The 21,249-nt window shown below is 34.8% G+C and overlaps 4 protein-coding genes across 11 annotated transcripts; 2 read left to right on the top strand and 2 right to left on the bottom strand.

Moving 5' to 3' along the window:
- Positions 1 to 863: 863 nt before the first annotated feature.
- LOC146905807 (putative magnesium transporter NIPA8) lies at positions 864 to 3,156 on the bottom strand. The gene is made up of 6 exons (XM_085728644.1): positions 3,138 to 3,156; positions 1,997 to 2,058; positions 1,562 to 1,647; positions 1,381 to 1,454; positions 1,077 to 1,154; positions 864 to 996 (listed from the first exon to the last, which is right to left on the bottom strand). Exons 1-5 carry the CDS (start codon positions 3,154 to 3,156, stop codon positions 1,099 to 1,101), a joined length of 297 nt encoding a protein of 98 aa, XP_085584770.1. The 3' UTR covers positions 864 to 996; positions 1,077 to 1,098.
- On the top strand, positions 2,991 to 10,501 carry LOC146905808 (F-box/FBD/LRR-repeat protein At4g26340-like). 4 transcript variants are annotated; one of them, XR_015020693.1, is made up of 5 exons: positions 2,991 to 3,893; positions 3,981 to 4,127; positions 4,224 to 4,507; positions 7,976 to 8,040; positions 10,364 to 10,424. XR_015020693.1 is itself a non-coding variant. In XM_085731062.1 (4 exons), the coding sequence occupies exons 1-3, from the start codon at positions 3,171 to 3,173 to the stop codon at positions 4,500 to 4,502; spliced, it is 1,149 nt and encodes a 382-aa protein (XP_085587188.1). In that variant the 5' UTR covers positions 2,991 to 3,170; the 3' UTR covers positions 4,503 to 4,507; positions 10,364 to 10,501. The 4 variants fall into 4 exon arrangements, 3 of the variants coding, with proteins under 3 accessions (XP_085587188.1, XP_085587186.1, XP_085587187.1); XM_085731062.1 differs by lacking the exon at positions 7,976 to 8,040 and having other exon boundaries at positions 10,364 to 10,501; XM_085731060.1 differs by lacking the exon at positions 10,364 to 10,424 and having other exon boundaries at positions 7,906 to 8,331.
- On the top strand, positions 9,306 to 12,283 carry LOC146905809 (F-box/FBD/LRR-repeat protein At4g26340-like). Its single transcript, XM_085731063.1, has 4 exons — positions 9,306 to 10,278; positions 10,364 to 10,504; positions 10,592 to 10,873; positions 11,999 to 12,283. Exons 1-3 carry the CDS (start codon positions 9,562 to 9,564, stop codon positions 10,862 to 10,864), a joined length of 1,131 nt encoding a protein of 376 aa, XP_085587189.1. The 5' UTR covers positions 9,306 to 9,561; the 3' UTR covers positions 10,865 to 10,873; positions 11,999 to 12,283.
- Positions 12,284 to 17,570: 5,287 nt separating this feature from the next.
- Positions 17,571 to 20,818, bottom strand: LOC146905810 (F-box/FBD/LRR-repeat protein At4g26340-like). 5 transcript variants are annotated; one of them, XR_015018990.1, is made up of 5 exons: positions 19,824 to 20,818; positions 19,551 to 19,694; positions 19,115 to 19,403; positions 18,195 to 18,438; positions 17,571 to 17,896 (listed from the first exon to the last, which is right to left on the bottom strand). XR_015018990.1 is itself a non-coding variant. In XM_085726441.1 (5 exons), exons 1-4 carry the CDS (start codon positions 20,571 to 20,573, stop codon positions 18,184 to 18,186), a joined length of 1,194 nt encoding a protein of 397 aa, XP_085582567.1. In that variant the 5' UTR covers positions 20,574 to 20,818; the 3' UTR covers positions 17,571 to 17,896; positions 18,147 to 18,183. The 5 variants fall into 5 exon arrangements, 3 of the variants coding, with proteins under 3 accessions (XP_085582567.1, XP_085582566.1, XP_085582568.1); XR_015018989.1 differs by having other exon boundaries at positions 18,147 to 18,438; XM_085726441.1 differs by lacking the exon at positions 18,195 to 18,438 and adding an exon at positions 18,147 to 18,194.
- Between the last annotated feature and the right edge of the window lie 431 nt (positions 20,819 to 21,249).

The following is a 21,249-nucleotide window of genomic DNA, read 5'->3' on the forward strand; positions in this document are numbered from 1 at the left end:
CCTAAAAATAGATGGATAGATGGTTAACAAACCGGAGTATGGTAGCTGAACCGTTGAATATAGAAGAACGAATCGTCGTTTGGGGATAGAGAGAGGGAGATCCGACGGTTGGATGAGAGAGAGGGAGAGAGGTGGGAACAACTGTATGAACAGAGGGAGATCTGAGGGGTTAACGAGTGATGAAGGAGAGTGGCAAGAATCGAAGGAGGGTGGTTCACAAGGAGGGTTACGATTTATGTGGGTGGTAGGTGAATTAGTGATTGAATCTGGGTTATGAAAAGTGTGTGGGTTTTGCGTTTCTGGATGTGTGGAGGAGACTGAAAGTGAAAGGGGTTGAGTGGATATTTTTTTGACAGTAATTGAATTTTTTGTTGAGTAAGTATGAGTGAAAAAAAAAGAGAAAATAATCTTAGATTTTTTTTTAGTGAATATTAACAAAGGGAAAAACGTATGGGAATATATTTAGTGTAAATTTTTTGTTGACTTTAGTAAAAAAGAGGTAATAATAATTTTTTGAGAAATTAAATTTATATCATAAAAAATTGTAGAGTCGGCCTATCAAACTCTAAATCTGTTCGCAAAAGTTATATGTGGGTCCATTAACATGTAGCCTGGGCTTGGCCGACTCTATCTTTTACCAAAAACAAAGAAAAAATTATAATTGAAGTAGCGTAAGTCTAGCCGACTCTAAGCAGACGCTATTAGCGTCGGTGTCGGGGGCCGACGCAAAAATTCGAGGCTAAAATGCTGTTTTCTTGTAGTGCGTGTCGGTGTGGTGTAAACGTGTCGGACACCGGACACACTTTCCATCGAAAGTGTCAGTACTGCAAAGGTCATGAAGCATGACAGCGTCTCAGAGTAGCAGACGGCGATTTGGCGAACAACACTGAGCATGAACCTATAGCCCCTGAAACCACAACATATGAAAATGGCAATAGCATACCCCAAATGGGTTTGAGGTCATGTCCTGATATAGCAAGCAGAAGTTCACCTCGCCTGAAAATTTCACATTTTAATCAAAAAGAAAGAAATTGTTTAATTGAACTAATAACAAATAATTAAATCTTAGTCATTACTTGTAAACGGTGTGATGCAAGACTACAGAAGGAACGCGACATTGGTATATTTCTCTGTCAGCTGCTCTGGAGTATATACTGAAACACAAGCAGACCGTCACATTAATTAGTTTGCACCATTGAAATGAACATTTTTTCGCTTAATAATATTGACATTTTTTTTTTATTGTACCAAAAAAAAAAAAAATATTGACATTTTTTCTGAAGGTTAATATGGCTACCAGCTTAATTAACATATGAACATTGATTTCACAAGGAAACATAGAATCAATGTTTTGACTGAACTATGAAATATGTTACATACCAGGTGATTGGTGATTTCCAAACGCAACTAGAAAAACATTTCCAAGAACAATGAAAGTTGTGGCAACCAAAACCCTGTTTAAAAGACAATTATTAATTTAAGCCACAAGAACTTACATTGGTAGAACAATTTTGGTGAAAAGGAAAAATGAAACAGTAATCTCAATACAAATTTGACATACTTGACTGTCACCATTTTGTTCAACACAAAGTAAGCGAATACGAAGTTAGATACAAACTGAACAGATCCCAGAGCTGCAAGAAGCGACTGCGGAGAAGATAGAAGAATAGGTAATCAGAAGGAAAGGCATTACATTGCATGCATCAAATGAACTTCTTTTTAACGCTATGAAGCACTGACACGGACATCGGACACGACAATGACACGTCGACACCATAGTATTTTAAGAAAATGACATAACTGAATCTGAATGTAATCACATGTGTCAGTGTCGTGTCACTAAACATGCCTTCGATCAGAAGATTCGATGCTACAAAGTTTTAAAGTTTCATTAAATATATTTCAACAAAACAAAATAATGTAAAACTACTGCACACTACAATCATAAAATTACATATGTTGGGAAAAATATCCAATAAGTATCGTGGAAACATACCTGAGCAGCATAGCCAAAGGAAATGAAATTAAGGCAATTTCCAAGAAAGAAAAATAGGATACCTGCATATCAAAATTTATACAACAAAAAACAAGAATCAGGAACATGGTTAAAATGTGTGCAAAATCCACATAATAGGCTTAATTTCATTCTTGGAAATTGCCTTAATTTCATTTCCTTCTTAAGTTTACATAATAGGCTTCAGAGTATATAATAGGCTTCAGAGTCACCTTTCCAAAATTTGTAAACTTATTTCAAAGCAAATTTCGGTCTTTACCAGGTTTGGGTATAGGGTTTAACAACTAATTTCAAAACAAATTTCAATTTTGGAAAAATCTTTGTGGTTGGTGTTTCATGACTAGAGACATCTTCGACCACATCTTCTTTTGCTTTACCCCATAATTCATATAAAACTCATCTTCCTATTAGTGTTACCGATATCGGTCTTAACAATATAAAACATTCAAAATCAAAATTTACTAAATTCATAACTATTAATTACTTATCAGTGTTTATCCAATTTTTGAGAGCAATCACCAAAATCCACAAACCTTAAATACAAAGCCACATCATAAAATGGAATAAAAAAAATTAAGATAAAGTTCACCTTCAACATAGAGATTCAGTTTCCGACCGGATTCCGACGATGTGATCTCCAACGATGATAGAATAGGGTCATGACAGATAGAGGGAACAGGGTCACACGAAGATTATGATGCAGCCTGGTTGTGAGGAGACAATGACAGACAAGAGAGGCGGCGGTTGGAGGAGGTCGTAGTTGTTGAGGGAAAAGGAGAGATGGAAGAATGAGCTTAGAGAGATAGAAAGAGGAGAAGAATGAGCTTATGTGAAGGAAACTACCAAACTATCCCTTATCACGTGAATTTACCAAACCACCCCTGCCACATCAGCGGGTGTACCAAAAGGGTATACCAAAAGAGTGGTTCACCAATCTTTTTCCTTTTTTAAGCGCTCACGCCTTCACCAGTCAGGCAGTCCCTCCCGAAAACCTAACTCACATAACCCTCTCTCTCTTACTCTCTACAATCAAATCAAATACACACAAGTTTTATGACATTTTCTATCGATTGTTTGTTGAATTGAACGTCTCCTCTGGTTCTCATCTTTCTCACGCACAAACACTCTGCTTTGATTCTCATTCTCATAAACTTCAATGTCATTGCTACGTTCAATCCCAACTGTAGACAGAATCAGCAACCTACCCGACTCCGTTATCATCCACATCCTCTCTTTTCTCCCCACCAAACAATCTGCCGCAACAAGCATCCTCTCCAAACGATGGAAACCATTGTGGCTCTCCGTTCTCACTCTCGATTTCGATGACAGAAACTTTGCAGATTTTAACACTTTTCGACATTTTGTCTACTCTGTCATGCTCTCCAGAAACATCTCGCTGCCCCTCCGATCGTTCCGTCTCAAATGTGGCAGATCTTCTGGCTTCAACCCACATGATGTTAATAGATTTATTGATGCTGCTGTGCAACGTGGAATTCAGAATCTCAACCTTGACATAGGTTTCTTTAAGTTACCTACCTGTGTTTTCAGTTGCAGTAACCTCACTGTTCTTAAGTTGATGTCGCTAACAATACATCATTTGTCCGATGTCAATTTTCCCTTGCTCAAAACTCTTCATTTGGATTCAATCGATTTTCTTGGAGTTACTGATGGCTTTCTTATTCTTAGGCTTTTCAATGGGTGTCCCATTTTAGAGGATTTGAAAACAAAAAATTTATTTGTGCGTGCTTCTGTGATGCGTACTGTTAAGGCTGGCGAGTTTAGCGGCTTACTCAAATTGGTCAGAGTAAATATTATCAACTTAAATCTCAACATTCCATTTCATTGGGTTCGCAATGCAAAGTTTCTACGTGCAAAGCAGGTATGAGTATTATAGCTTCTGCCTAATAACATTATGTTATAACAATTTTGGCTGATTTCTAATGTTTGTTTTTTGCAAATCATGCAGACGCGCCCTTATGATGGCCAAGTTCCCACCTTTCCTAATTTGACTCACATGGAGATTGTATTTAAATTGACAAATCATTGGCTTGGGAAGTGGTTGACCAAAGTGCTCCAAAACTGTCCTAAGCTTCAAAATCTTACTATTCATGAGGTATTATTTGTCGATGCTAAATGTAGATAATCTACTTAATTTTACATCCATCATTTTGATTAATTTTTCCAAAAAAAATTGTTTATTGTTTGATAGGATTCTAGTTATGAGGATGAAATTGACGATGACGATTGGATGGACCCACCGATCGTTCCAGATTGTCTTTCATCTCAGCTTAAAACATGCTCGCTTATAGCTTTTAAAGGCATGAAGTCTGAGCTACAGTTTGTAGAGTACATTTTGAAGAATGCAAAAGCACTGCACACCATGAAAATTAGTGTCTCGCCAGTGGATTTGACTACAAAGCTCCAGATACTAACAAAATTATCTCTGTGTCCAAGGGGATCTGCTATGTGTAAACTCTCCTTTGATTGAGAAAGGTTAGGGCATCTCTACTTTAGTTTCTACTTACTCCTGTTATATTAGATTGTAGATTCTTGATATGCATTAGTAGCATTGAATGATTTGAGATACATGAAATCTATTTCATTCGGTCCTCTATGTCATGTTTTCAAATATGTATTGATCCTAGCTCCCACCAACCTTTGTGAAATTTTCATTGTTACTGATAATTGTTTGTGTTTTGAGTTATATTGATGTTTATCACTGTCTGGTAGTTCACTAAATATAGATGTAATGTACAACCATTCAAGGGCATATGTTGTGTTTCACATGCATGGCTAAAGATTAAACATGTTAGTCTAATTGGCTCCATGCTAATGCTGTAAAAGTATTGTCTTTTGACGAAATCAATGTTTGCAGTTAATGCATGGGTATTTAACTCGTATAGTGAACATGCTTATTGCGGAATTATGGAAAGGAGTAATGAATATCATAATTTGCAACTACATTAACTAGTTGAGTGTGAGTGTGCATTCAATGGAAAACGGATAGTATGATTACCTTTTAGAATTTATCTTTAGCAGCAACAACAACAGCCAAGCCTTATCTCACTAAGTGGGGTCGGCTTTATGGATCAAGTTACGCCAGAATTTTATCTTTAGCAACATGTTAATTTTTTATTTTAACTTAATACATCCACTTGCATAACTAATTTAACCATGTCCTACGGCAATTGCGGCTTGGCAGTTTCCTTTTAAGTTTCATTCATGTGTTGATTGATTGGTGTTTAAGATAACATGGTTGCTAGCTAATTACATTTCTTGTGATTGATAACTTGTGTGCCTTGTTTCAAATTGATAATTGCAACTAAAGTTCATTTTGGATTAGATATCTAGTATAAGATGTAAAGGCGGTGCCTTGACGCAACGGTAAAGTTGTTGGCATGTGATTGAAAGGTCATAGGTTCAAGTCCTGGAAACAGCCTCTTGTGTAAAAAGTAGGGTAAGGCTGCGGACAATACACCAATCGGTAGGACCCCTTCCCGGACCCTGCGTATGCAAGAGCTTTAGTGCATCAAGGATTTTGGTTATTTCTGGATTTTCTGCATAATTATGCAGAAAAATATGTGTGAACAAGTTTGTTATTAGCTTAGGCACATGGTGAGTTTATAGAATTTTAAAGGAAGCAAAGTATTAAAAAAGGGTCTTGAATCTTGATAGTGAAGATTAAAACTAATTAAAACGTGGGATTATGACTATTTAATACAAACCATGCCAATTCAAGTTCTTATGCAGATAACAAATAAGCTTCAAGAATGGTTGTGACCAACGGTGATTATGAGAAAAATGTATAGCCAATTTCAATTTATAGAGTATTGAGTGAGGAATTTAGGGGTTGAAAGGCATAAGATGCTAGGCTTGTTCCTCACCCGCTAGTTTTTGAACAATTAATAAAAACAAAATTTAGACGTTACAAAAAGTTGACTCTCAATAGGTCACATGAAAGTGGTCCTTAATATTGTGCATAACGGACCAAGAGGTCACATGGTTAATTTGTTTGAACTCTCTTTAGCAAAAATTAACCAAATGGTGGGACCCCTTCCCGGACCCTGCATATGCGGGAGCTCTAGTGCACCGGGTTTCCCTTTTCTCTTTTGCAAAAAAAGCGTCAAAACTAAAATTGAGTAGAGCAGACCGCACATATATATAGGGATGTCCCATTTTTTGTGTAAAAAGTAAGGTAGCTAGCTACAGTTAACGTGTGTGTGTGTGTGTCTGTATGTATGTTGTTTCCATGTGCTGGCCTCATCTTAGCAGTTAAATGAATTTTTGATTTATTTATTATTTGAATATCTTCAATATACCATGTTCAGTCTAATCAATTCATTGCACATTCATGATTGTAGACACATTTTATTTCATTTACTGCACCTACTATGTTCAAACTGTTATGGATCGTCTAATCAATCCAATTCCCACATTTCCATCTTTAATCGTGTTCAAATACCATGTTAAATGAGCTTATATCTCACTATCAAAATGCAACTCACAAGAGGAGGGTGTGTCCAACCACATATATACATCCAATGACAATGTGGGACTCCAAAGAACTTCAATATTGTTGGATATTTTAGAGTATTTCTAAAGTTTTAATACTAGGTCCCACATTGCTTATTATGAGAAACCTTAAAGATTTTTACTTATCTATATAAACCCTCCGCTTATTGAGAAACCTTTTTGCTTAAACCTTAATCCTTTTTAAGAAACCTTTAACCTTTTTATTTATCTATATTTCAAAAGTTTTAACACTAAGTCCCACCACATGGCCTTATTTATATTCATGTTTGTCTGTAGAAAACAAATACCTCATGTTGAAATAAGATCTTTTGGAGATATTGCACTAGTTTTTCTGCAGGAAAATTTTGAAAACCAGTTCTGTTTGAATTAATCATGCATTTTTATATAATGATATCTAGAAAAGCTAAATACAGGCATTGTGTTCACATTTATGTTAGGATGTTGCCTATTATGTTTCGTTCATGTGTTGATTGCTAGCTATCTTACATTCTTGTGATGGATACCTTGTTTGCCTTGGTTCAAATGGATGATACCGTGTGTGCCCTATATAGTATAGGATGTAGAATTCAAAACTTTGGTTAAATTGCTAAGTGGTCCCTAAGCATCCACATGCTATGTATTGGATTAAGGAATCAAATGAAGGTGATCATTAGGTTTTTCTAAGGATTTTGGGTACATATGGGCATTCTGCATCATTATGCAGAAAAATATGTTAACAAGTTTGTTACTATTAGATAGAAAGAAAGAAAAAAAGTGACAATATTACATATTTAAAGGGAATTGAGAGGCCTAAATGATGAAATGTAAAATTCAATCAAGTAGATCCATCTTATCCTTTGTCCTATTTTATTTTATTGGAAGTTGAAATGCTTTTGAAGTTTATATGCTATTTCTTGGATTTGATGCACCCTTAGCACCATGAAACAAAATAAAGTGCTCAATCTTTCTACTATGCTTATTTTTTTAAAGGTGACAATATGTTTTAATGTTGGTTAAAATTATTTACTTAATTTGTGCTGTGTTTCCTATCGCTGAATCAAGTCTATCTGAATCGATCTTATGTATTTCCTATCGCTGTACAAAATATTTGCGACATCTCAAGCCATGTATGATGGCCAATGTATTTTTAGCTTTGCAGACGGTCTGTAGTGTGACCTGTTTTTGCTGTAACTGTCACATTCTCTTTCAGTCTCATTTGAAAGAAGAAGAAAAAAATTCTTTTTGCTCATATTTAATTTCGGATGGAGTACTTTTTATACCATTATTCTAACATACTGTAATTTGTACCTATAGTTATAAGAAAACTACATTTAATCTTTCTTGTGGTGCCTAATATGATGTTCTTTCTTTGTACCAAGTGAGACTAGACTGGAATTATGGAAATGAAATTTTTTTTTTACGTGGATGTGGTTGGTTCTGAATTGGCAGCCTGCTGTGTGCGAAACTGCCTTCACGCCTTGGAAAAATGCTGGAGTCACCTTGCTGCTCATATGGTCTGTCAAATACTGCTATATCAATTAGCTCTTGTATTTTGTTCTATTCTGTTTTGTTGTTGATTTTAGTTCAAATACTACTATGTTCGTTTTGGTATATGCTTCCCTTAGTTGTAAAATTATTTGCCTATTAAGAAGCTAAAGCTTAGATGGAAGCAACTTTTGGCTCCAGTTTACAAGTTTTAAGTCCTACGAGGATTCAACAATAGAAGCCAATTTGTATAAATATTTAAGATTGACTATTATGACTTCCTGGTACCATTCAAATATGCATATATTTTTCAGTTTTAATATCTGTGCAAAATAATAGTATACGTTTTATTTTCAATTTCTTCTCATATTAAGTTCATTCTTTGCAATTTGAATGTGTGTATTGATGGTTGAATTTTATTATAAGATTCTATATTGAACTTCTCAATTCATATTTGAATCTTTATTTCCTTTCATTGCCTTAGTTTTATCATCATTATCAAACACGATTCAATAGTCGGAATCAGTTTTAACTTACGCTTTCGCAAAATCTTTTAAAATCGTAAAACACTATTCACCCCCTTCTAACGCACTTCCTTTATCGTCATATATACTAACATGGATAACAGGCTAGGTTGAGTAGGTTTGGGCCCAAAACCCCAATCCGGTCCAAATCGCGGTTGTTGGATTGAGGCCCAAATCTACCCATTTTCTTATGCGGATTGGGCGGGTGACGAGTTAATCGGGTTGTTGGTTTGCGAATCGGTTTAAGCGGGTACCTTCTCATATTAAAAAAAAAAATCAAAGAGCAAAGCAAATCTAGAAAGAAATAATAAGAAATTCAGATATGTATCAAGAAAATTGGTATGATTAAGGATTCGCATCAATTGTAGATATCCATCTTATCAAACCATCAAAAATGAAGACTTGAAAAAAGATACAACATCAAATTCAGAGTTTTGACAGGGGAAAGATGATGATAGATGGAGAAGGAACAATAGAGTCACAGTCTCACGGATATCTTGAACTGCTTAGGAAAATGATTTCGAAGGAAATGATAATAATAAATTTAATCGAAAAATAATAAATGGAAATTTTCATATTTTAACAATAATAAATTATAATTATAATTAAATCATAATCCACTTGAGAGAATCCATTCTCCTCTCATATTAACTACTATCAATATTGTGCATTCATTTACGGGTGGGTTCTGGCACCGATGGGCCTAATATTTCGATTCGCACCCGCCCGTTTAAACCTGAATAAAACCGATTCAGGCCACATTTTAACCTGTGCGTCCAATTTAAACTACCCGATGGACCAAAATTGAACTAGGGTTTTGCAGGTTTGGGCAGTTCACTAGTATTTTTCCACCTCTACCTATTCCGCCGCATCTTCCATTCCCTTCCCCCTTCATCAAAGCACCGCTTATTTTCCTTCCTTTTCAGTTCGAATCCTCCTTCTCCAAGTTCTTGTTTCCTCACAACACCCTCTCGTTCTTTTTTTGTTTTTTTTAACTTGTAATCCCATTGATTCTCACTATCTGTTATGTCTTCCAAGCGTCGTTTAAGTCCAAATGGGGACAGAATCAGCGCATTGCCCGACTCCGTGATCTGCCACATCCTCTCATTTCTCCCTACCAAACAATCTGCAGCCACAAGCATCCTCTCCAAGAGATGGTACCCATTGTGGCTCTCACTACTCACTCTCTATTTTGACGACCGAAACTTTACTGATTTCTCCTCTTTTCGACATTTTGTATACTCCGTCATGCTCATGCGTGACCCCACATTGCCCATCCAATCATTCCGCCTCAAATGTGGTACTTCCCCGGGATGCAATCTACATGATATCAATCAATTTATTTGGGCTGTTGTGCAAAGAGGAATTCAGAATCTCATCTTAGACTTGTTGGGAACTGATAGACCATTTAGTATTAGATTAAGTTCTACAATTTCTCGAAACCTCGTGGTTCTTAAGTTGAAGAATATAGTTGTGGAGGTTCTTCCTCAAGTCTATTTTCCCCTACTCAAGGCTCTCCATTTGAAAAAGGTTATCTTTAAAAGAGATTTGAATAAGCTTATGGAGGGGTGTCCCATTCTAGAGGAATTGCATCTAACTTCTGTAGTATGCATGTCTTTGAAAATCAGTAATGGAGAATTTAAATACCTACCCAGTTTGGTTACAGCTAACATTTATAAATGTATAAAATGGAATATTTCATTTGCTTGGATTTGTAATGCAAAGTTTCTGCGTGTACAACTGGTATGTCTATCACTGCTCTACCTAAAGTTACAATAAGTTGAACTTGATTTATAATAGTTAATGTTTGTCTTTGTAACTCACGCAGGATGAACAGCAACAAGTTCACACTTTTCATAACTTAACTCACATGGAGCTTATATTTGAATCAAATTGGCGTACCAAATGGAATTGGTTGGTACAAGTGCTCCAAAATTGCCCTAAGCTTCAAAATCTTACCCTTTACAAGGTTTTCCTTATGTCAATCATGATTTATTTTTATTTTTTTTAACTCTACTTTGATCTAATTTATATTTTTTTCTGTGGTGTTTGACAGCTTTATGGACATGGTAGTGATGAGGACGACTGGGAAGAACCACAAATAGTTCCCAAATGTCTTTATTCTCAACTAAGAACATGCTCGCTTATAGATTACAAAGGCACGAAGTGTGAGCTTCAGTTTGCAGAGTATGTTTTGAAGAATGCCAACTTACTGCGCACAGTGACAATTAATGCCTCTTCTGAGGATTTAACTAAAAAGTACCAAATGCTAATGGATTTATCTGTGTGTCCAAGGGGCTCTCCTATGTGTAAACTTTCATTCATTTGATTGAAGAAGGTTAGGACACATCTACTTTAATTCCTATTTTATAATGTTATATTAGATTCTAGATATGCAATAACATCAATGGATGGTTTGAAATACATGCATTTGTTTCATTAGGTCTGTTATCCATTTTCCTTCCTTGCTGATAATTGATTTTGTTTTTATTATATCCATGCTTATTACTGGCAGGCAGTTGTTTACTAAATATTTATATGAGGCATGTTGATGAAGCTGTAAACATTAACTAATAAGTGTAGGGAGCTTTTGTTAGCTAGTACCGACTTTATCAGATATGTTTTATTAGGCGACAAGACAATTGAGTTTCTCATTCTCTAATGAGGGCATCTCGATCTCTTTCTAGACCGTGTTTTTTATTATTTGTCACTCTGTATTGAGACTATTATTACGAATGAAATGTACAATGGCTCTCTAAGTCAATTATGTCTTTTCTCTCACCCACACAAAGGCATAGGTTGTGCATCTGCATCTGCATGAACTTGACTCTGCTAATAATGCTACAAAAGTAACTTTTTTTGTCTCTTGACAAAATTATGGTTTGCAATTGACATGTGTTCACGTGCCTTGTACACTGATGACTGAACATGTTTATTGTGGACGGATTTCCTGCAGTGGAAATCTCTATGGTTTACCCACTTGTTTAACTAATTTAATCAAGGCCTACAACAGTTAATGCTTGGTTTCGTTTCCAATTATGTGTATGTGTTCGATTGTTTCGTGATAAGTTGCCTCCCCCATGTTTTGAATAAGTCTAATAGAAATGTTATCAGTTAGGGTAGTATTAGCTTCTGATGTGGTACTGGCAAGCATTTTTTGTAAGAATATTTCTAAACCAATATAATTACAAAATTTTGATCCAAAGAGGCACATAACCAGGTTCCAAATTCATAGTAATTTCAATTTTCAACAGTAAGTAACTTTCAGCAAAAATTAGAAAAAGAAATGACAGCTCAACGAAATAGCTATAGGACAATGACTTGAAATTGAGCCTATTCACAAAGAAGCTAATTAAAATATTTGGAACTGATTGTAGATGCAAGTGAGAACAAGAATAGGTATCATTAGACAAATGTTGTAATGTGATGATTGTATTTAAATGTTTTCACATCATTTATGCAGGTTGATGGTGAATTGGCAAGTGAATATGAAATTCAAGCAGAAGTTAAGGAGTCGTCAACATGCTGCTTTAATATTAGATAATTTTCTTCTTTTTTTAAGAATAGATAATTTTAATTATCGTTATGTTATCTTGTTGTGGTTGGCTGACTTTTGATATTTTTATTTGAGTTATTTTAGGATTGGATATGACATTGAGGTTTAGACTATATTTCTTTTGTTGTTATATTCACAATTGACTAAGTGATTTCTTTAGTTTTAAATTGTTTAATTAGACCAATTTTACCATGTTTTGTTTTCTTTCATACCTGTATGTTTTGAACGCTTTCAAAAAATCAAATGGTGTTAGATACCTCTTTCTATTTAGTACTAGCATGGATACCCGTTCTAAGAGCGGGCTAGAATTTAGTCTTATTTGAGGGAGAAAATGTTGTGATGTATCAAGTGACAGTTACACTCCAACATTGAATAGAATAGTGAAGGTCGAGAAACATACTAGTACTAGATAGAAAGAGATACATCCAACATCATTTAATTTAATTACCTGAAAGCGTTCAAAACATACCACACCATTTAATTATCTGAGGGAACCATATACTTAATGCCTTAAAATATTAGGTGAAAATGTGGTATCATTCTCACTTATGATTGTTCTCTAACCAACGTGTCAATACATACCGGTGTTGGCTCCCCCGGAAAGCCTAACGGTGGTGGCGTAGCCCGGTTTCACTTTGTGGGGGAAGCTCGAGTGGTTCATGATGGTAGATCACGGATGCGGAGAGTCTCATACTTGAGGTAAAGATGTTAATGTGTCAAGTACGAGCTAAGGTTTCACATTAGATGAAAGAGTGGATGTTGAGCAAGATATAAGTGATATGACTCATATAACTAATGTCTTAAGGTTTAGGGAGAAGATGTCGCATCAATTTCACTTGTGCCATTTCTCTTAGTCTGATTTGATTATTAAACTCAATTTAGTATCCCCGGTAGTAACTATTGAGGCAAAATCCCTAATTAATTTTAAAGATAATAAACTTTAATGATTAAGGATTCAATGGACTTTGATTAATTCAATGGTATTTAATTTGTGCTCTTGAGTGTTTTACTAAGACAGGAACAAGGTTTAAATCATACCAAGATACAAAAAATCAAAGGACATTGAATTCATGAACTAACTCTGAAGTTCAGAAAGTTAGTTCATATTGTTGATCAGTGAGTTGATCAGAACGTTCTGATGGAAGTTCATAAGGGTGTTCATAAGGAAACCCAGATTCATCAAGAACGTGAAGAACATGCAAGTACACTTGACATGAATAAAAAGTCCAGAAAAGTACATCTGTATGGATATATCAACAATAATGGCATGGACAAGGAACCATGTCTAAAGGATCTTTAATGTTCATCTAAGACTATGAACATTAAAGTACTAGGAATATACCAATGAGAATATTATCCTAGATGTTGCATTCACTGCACTTCAGTTGTGTCTTCACTATTAGGATTGATTACATCAAAAGTAAGTCTTACAAATCAACCTAAAGTAAGAACAAATAGAACATTCTGAAGGTCAGAATGTTCACTCCTGCACATGCTTCCAGCCATGAACAGTGTAGTTGGTGGAAAGATGAAAAAGGTGGCAAAAGGAGATCTTGCATCAGAGATAACTTGTCCTCTGCTAAGATTCAAGCAAATCTCCTAGAAGCATGGGCCTGAAGCTGCAGACCCATTATCCTCTCTCTCCTGCACAATGACCAAGACAGATTTGGTAACTTTATCCTACTTTATCCAGCAACTTTTGATGCATATGGAGAAGTAACTTTTTAAGGATAAAACCTGAACAAATCTTATGTCACGCATTGAACAAACCCAGAAACTCATCAGACATTCATCATTGATGAACCCAGATGAAAAACATCATGAATATCAACATTCTGATGAAGAACACAGCAACATTCTGATGTTCATCCTGGGAACACAACAACATTTTGATGGTTAGAATGTTCACCCAGATTTTCAAGTAAAAGCTTGTGGGGCCCAGGACACGTGGCATAACACCATTGGTCACCTTACAACGACTATATGAGCCCAAAAACTCTATAAATAGAGATCAAAGGCTCAGCATTACTTGCACCATTGCAAAGCATACAAAAAACAACTTGAATTGTTTGAAGCTCTTGCAATTGAAATTGATCATCACTGAAGGCTCTTTTTAACTTCTTTGTAGTGTAAATCAATACTCTTTGTTATCTCTTTTAAAGATAACTTCTTCTTCTTCCTCCCCCTCCTCTGTTTGATTCTCAAACATTCAAACTTCTCACAAATTGTAATAAAAGTCTCATCTAGCTTTAGGGGTACTAAAGTGTTAGTTTGAGCAAAGATTGTAAAAGTCTAAGTGGTTAACTTAGCAACAAGGTGCAAGCCTGCTGAGGCTTAGAGAATACAGAGTTGTAAGTGTTCAGGTGAGCACAGATTGTAAGGTGCAGGATTTGAGAGGTTATCTCAAGCATCATAGTGGAAACTCTCACAAGATTGTGAGGAGACTAACCCACATTGGGGGAACCACTATAAATTTTTGTGTGTTGATTCTCTCTTCCCTATACTCTTTAATTACTGCAAACACAAACACACACAAACACATTTACTTTATTAAACTGTTTTTGCACTCAGACATCAGAACGTTTTGAAGTCTGCTGTTAACTTAATCATTCCAAGTTTCCATTTGAGAATCACTTTTTAAGTTACAGGATAATTTTTAAAGGGTCACAATTCAAACCCCCCTTCCTTGTGACTATTTTATCTACTTCAGTAACAACATTATAATGAAATGTTTTTATAGTTTTTGGATGTCAATTATTTTATTTTTTTTTTAAATTTAGATTTTTGATATCATTCTCTTTCATGCGATTTTTTTTTCGTTCAATATCTATTATTTCAAATCTCTTTACTTTTGTTATTTGGTGGCGCAAGTGACAATAGAAAATTGTATATATGTTATGTTTAGTTGACAAAATACATGTTTATTAGATATTTAAAATTATATGTGACGTTTTCTTATTTGAATCTAATTTTTTTGGTAAAACAATTATCCAAAAATTTCCAAGTCGTTCAACAAGCTCATAAAATTACCAGCAACTCATTATTTCATATACTCACACGGAAAAAAGACAATACTTATTGTTTTCTCTTATGTTCAAATTCCTTTTTCATTTTCGTTTTTTCTTCTAACTTCATTTTTCTTCAAAAAAAAAGAAGAAGGAATTATGTATACGAGGGGGCCAAACCAAAAATCCCAAAAATGACTAAAGCAAGTAAAAAAGAAAAACAACCCTAAAAGATAAGGATATTGTTCAATCATCCCTTGGGTTCAACCTTGGAGCGAGTATTATAGGAATTAATTTTAGCAGTCTAATTCAATTTCTTCCTCTAACTCTTGGTCAGATAAGGTGTAAAAGGTCTTTTCAAATTCTTCCCTTGAACCAACAAATGTTTAACAAGATCAACCTTTTTTTGAAGAGTTGACACCTTATCTTAGATCACTCCTTCATCAAGCACTTTACAAACTTTCATGCTTGGCTCAAAACAACATGTCATAATTGCAAATGAGAATTTAACTTATGGTACTGCTGATTATTTTTTCATTCTTATGAAAATTATTGGAAGTTCCTTAAGAAGTTTCATATGACAAAGCTCCTTAGAAGGGAACACTTTGTTAGTATTCGTGAGGATGAAAAGTGTTTTTTGGGGACGAATTTGGAAATATCTAAAAGTGGTAAATCAATTGAAATTGGGCATGAACTTTAGGCATACTCATAACATCATATTAATAATGACAGTGGGGAAAAAGAGTAATGGAGTGAAGAGTGACACATCATAAGATGGATATAAAGATGGAGAAAGTGTTGAAGGAACAAGAAGAGGCAAGAGCAAATGAAGTTTCTGGAAGTGACAGCACCACAAGAAAGCACTGAAATTCCGAGGCACAAAATTCCTTGGAAATCGTCCAAATCTCCTCGGAATACCAACTTTTTCCGAGGAACTCATGTCCTGGAAAAATAGTTGGTTGCAATCCAAATACCGAGGAAATTTCCGAGGAACTTTTGTTTCCGAGGAAACATGTCCTCGGAATTAAGATGTGACGGCTAACACACAGTCTGCCGCACCTGTTGTGGCTGACATAGAAGTGACTAGCGTTTCCGAGGAACGTTGTCCTCGGAATGTATTATATTTAAAAAAAATATAAAAATTATAATTATTTTCCTGTGTTTCAAAATTTAAATTTCAAAAAAGCGCCAAATTGTATGTGAAAATATTTTCTTCACGTCAAATTTAATTCTTTAATAAATTAAAAATTAACATTATCTAAAATAGAAAGAAAGAATAGTGAGCTAGAGATAGACATGACCTGGTTAACTTTTTCATGAGTTTTCATTCTTCTTAATTAGACGTTTTACATGGTAGTATTGTGTTAATCCAATTTCAATGGAATGTGTTAGCAGGTTTTCTCTGTCACAACTCAAATCTATACATTAGGTTTCTACGAATTACAGAGAGTATTGTTAACTACTGTCATGATTATAAACCACATACAAAATCAAAAAGGGTGCCCAAATGATTATAAACTCTAATCCCCAAAGAATAACCAATTGAATAAAAAATCATAAAAATCCACCAGAAATTGTCAACTTAAAGCTAAAATGAAAAATGGAATTTTGGGGAAAAAGGGTTTTGTGGGTTCAGCAAAAATCAAAAACAAAAATGGAGAATTTCAACTCAGCTTGATTTTTTTTAGCTTCTATTGAAAGATTTGAGAAGAATCACTAAAAATATTTCAAAGATTATAAACCCTAATCACCAAATCATACAAAAAAAAGGATGAGAATACCTTTGAATATTTGATTGAGTTCTTCAATGGTTGTGTGACCGAGCTTGGTTCTGTGAGAAAGTGATGAGAAGCGCTATATTAGATCCAGCCTTGTGAGAGAGAAAGAAAGAGTGAGACAGAGAAGAGTAGTGTTCTCTCAAATGTATCAAAATGATTTTTTGCTATATAAAATCCTTGTTTAATACATTATAAGGTCATACACGCTTTGAAACGAATTTAATAATGACAACATATTTTCCGAGGAACATTTTCCTCGGTATTTATCTTGGAAAAGCGCGCCGCACTCAGTTTGCAGGAAGTGGTAGCAGAGATTCTGACATGGACATACCGAGGAAAAAGTTCCTCGGAAATCCTTAATTTTAGCGAGAAACCATTGTTCCTCGGAAATTTTTGGTCGGAATACTCAAGCTTTCTTGTAGTGCAGGAAGAAGGATCTGTTTCACATTTTGTTGAATTGAAGCTAATGGAGCTAATATAAACTCACCAGAGAACGTGCTAAAGCTTTTGAAAACTGTAAAAGTCACCCTATGAAATAAATTAGTTAAATTTATGCTGTGAGGAACTGAATTGTATAGCTATAGATATATTTAAAGATGAGAGAATCATCAAGCTTTATCATGTTTTCAATTCATCCAGAATTGAGTGAAGCCATTGATTTTCAGGTACACTATAATTAATTATTCACATGCATAATTATGTTAGCATATCAATTTTATATATCAATAAATTCAAAATAAGTGCAACATCACTGACTTCAACAAGCAAGATTTTTTTTTTTTTTTGTTCATACAAGATCATTACGAAAGACATGAAGTTACATGATCTATATGAAGTTCGCACTTCACACATCAAAATAAGTACAAAATCGTTCTCCCTGCAAAAACAATGGTTTCCTTCCATATTCATGAAATTGATAGCAAACACCATTTGAACAAACCCTTCCTATGAGTCAACACACCAGATGAAATCAGCCTTCCCTTTGAAATTCACATCATGTCATCATCAGTTTTCTCTGTTATCTGAAATCAATAAAAAAAAAAAAGTGAGGTAAAAACCTAATACAAATTTCTTCCATGGTCGTTCTTTATTACGTCAAGAACCATAATGATTTGAGTCATGTAACTCAAGGAAAAAGGTATGATCTTTGTGTTTACAAAACATGAGGTAAAGAAAATTAAACTAAGAAAATACTTTTGTAGTATTAGCTCAAGCATCTTCGTTGGATTTCAAAAAAAAAAAAAAAAAAAAAAAAAAAAAAAAACAAACTACCTAATGTCCCTAACATGTTTCCCTTCCACATGATATCTTAAGAGTCACCTGCACAAGACGCACGGAGCAAACAAATTCTGGTTGTTCTTGGTGATACAGTGATGTATGAATTTTGGAGCATTGAAATGTCATAATAATGATTGCAGCTGCATTAAAATTTTAGGAGCACAGAAATCTTGTGATTTTCTTAGTGTTCTCTTAAGTTGTTTCTGTGTTTGTATTTTCCATGGTTATTGCATATTAACAGGCTGGTTTCTTACTTTTCTCCTTACACCACCTTTATGTTCAAGCGCTGTTATAAGAGAAAAAGTATTATCTATTCTCCAAAACTACACCGATCACTGATAAGATATAGCATGAAATCAGGGGAAAATGTGATAAATTAAGAATAATTGAGACCAAAACTGAACCCAACACAAATAACAGCATAGCACTTCAACACAAAGCCTTTACTAGTCATTAATTGTTGTCCTGTGTAAACTACCACAATCAGAGCATAACACTAATAGCAAAAACCCTTAACCTATATGGATCAAAGATTCCCATAATGTCTTGAACAGAGTCTTCAAAAAGATGATTTAGGACCCAAGTCCTTTTGAATGTGATAGTCATAACACATTCTGTCAAAAATACTGATAAATAAGGACTTTGAAAATACAACTGCTTTGTTTATGTTTTGTCCATTTTCACTAATTTACGATTGCACCCTCATACCCTATGGTTATGCATTAAATCAGAAATTAGTGTACAACTACTCATAAAAATGGATCAACATGGATATGAAGTCATAAACAAGTAAACTAAATTAGGTAAGCAAGTACGAGATCATTTAAAGACCCCTTTTCCCTATAGTTGTGCACCAGGACAAATTTCATGACCATCAAAGTTCTAGCGCAAACCACAAAATCTAGCAGGTGCATGGTAGAAGTAAATGAGATGAAATAAACGATAATGTAACTACTACTTACATGGAAAATGATAAACTATAAGTTTACACGATGCAGAGGCCTTTGGACTTGAGGATAATTGTCTTTTTATTTTGGATTGTCCACTGTTCCAGATTGTCATCGTTTGTAAAACTTCTGCATTCTTCAAAATATACCTTGCTAGCATAATCTGACCTCGTAGGCCTGAGAAACTCAAAAAATTGCAAGTTCTTAGGTGTGATGAAAGGCATTGCGGAACAAATTTTGGGTCCACCCAATTATCTTTGTCCTTGTTTTTAGTCCATAATACCTCAACTTCATCCGGCCTGATCTGTCAATAATGCACATAAAATGCGTGTTAAAAGTCATAAATTTGATGAGATATTGCCTGAAAATTACTTTATTAAATGGGAAGTCTCATTTGACCAAACCCAAGTTCTAAAAGTGTGCAATGAAAAGATAAATATAGTTAACAAACCTCATCAAGGTCAAGTTTTTGAAGCTTAGGGCAGTGATTGAGAACTTGTATTAAGAACTTCCAACTATGATGGAGAGAAGCGCAACTAAACTCCAAATGGGTCAAGTTATAAAAAGTAGGAATGGAATCATTACGACAATAACCCTACAACATTTAGAAAGACAAATTGTCACACATCATAGTAAAATTTTCAGGAAAAAAATAGTCAAGGAATAGAAAATATAGATTATCACATTTTCTTTTCCATTACATCAGTGAGTATCATAAACAAACCTGGTCAATTTCCAAACCCAGAGAAGGTACATTGTGAACGGCTTTCAATGGAAAATGAAAACGATAGCAATCAATATCAGCATAGGTCAAGTTACTTAAGCAAAAGATCTTCCACTCATCACATGTAAGAGATTCGTCGGAATCAAACAGCACATTAAATGTAAATAAATCCTCAAGAATTGGACATCCAGTTAGCAACAACATAAGATCTCGAAGTTTAGGGAAAGAACTATCTTCCAAATGAAGAGTTTTAAGAGATGGAAGTGAAACAGGAGTAAAACCCTCTTGAATAATAAAACGATTAAGTTTGAGAACCACAACAGTACTGCAGCTGAGAACACTGATGGGCAATTTGGAATATTCGAGCCCCGATGATACTACTGAGAGATAAAGATACTCAACACCGTGTTGTACAACAAAGTTAATCCATTTGGTGAAAGTGTTGACGGGGCCGTGAGGATCGAGAATAAGATCAAGATCATAAGGGTATGAAACATCAAGGTGGAAAGTCTTAACTGGAAGTGCGGGATCTCGAGAGAGCAAAACAGAGTATACAAAATTAATAAAACCAACATAGGAATTTTGGCATTTTATTGTAATGTCGCTGAAATCAAGAACCGGAACCGAAGGCCAGATGTTGTTCCATCTCTTGGAAAGAATGCTTGTGGCAACGGCGTGTTTGGTTTGCATAAAAGAAAGAATATGACACAGAATCGGGTCTGGTAAAGTGCTTATTATATCTTCCGCCATTGAAATTTGAAGGACTGAAAAATCAAAAGTGTTACCTGTAGTTGCAGTACAGAAAAAAGCAAGCAAAGCTGTTTGTGTTGTGAGAATCAAAGATGGCGAAGAGGGTATGCTGTTACCGTTGAAAAGAAAAAAATCAGAAGTGAAGGGCGTGGCGGCAGCGTGAACAGAAGAAATGAGGAAATTTGTCCATTTGAGAAGGGAGGGCGAAATGAGATTAGGTCACAATCTTATCATTTTTTAATTTGGGGAAAAAATTGCTAATTCCTTCTTCGTTTTTAAAATAGTAAGGTTGTTAACCGGGAAAAAAAAAAAGAAAAAAAGAATGCTAATGAGTGCCCTTGGGGCATTGGTTAGACTACTAAAATAAGTAAATTTGCAATAAAAAGTTGTGCAATCATTGCTAAAACAAAAGTAAAAGCTTGCATTTTCAAGACATAATTTATATTAATGGATTCCTTAACCATTGCCCTTAGGGCACTGGTTAGCAAAACCAAAAAAAAAAAAAAGGCTAAATTGCATTTTTTTGTCCCTTAAGTATTTAGGTAGTATCGTTTTGGTCCCTTAATTAAAATTCGATTTATTTTGGTCCTTTAACTTCTCTCCGTTGCACATTTTGGTCATTTCCGTTAGTTGTAATTCAAAGACGTTAGGTTTTCTTCATCTTCTTATCCTCTTT

This window comes from Medicago sativa, chromosome 7, assembly GCF_051527215.1.
Source record: "Medicago sativa cultivar Bolivia chromosome 7, Bolivia_mono, whole genome shotgun sequence".
Taxonomy (NCBI): Eukaryota; Viridiplantae; Streptophyta; class Magnoliopsida; order Fabales; family Fabaceae; genus Medicago; species Medicago sativa.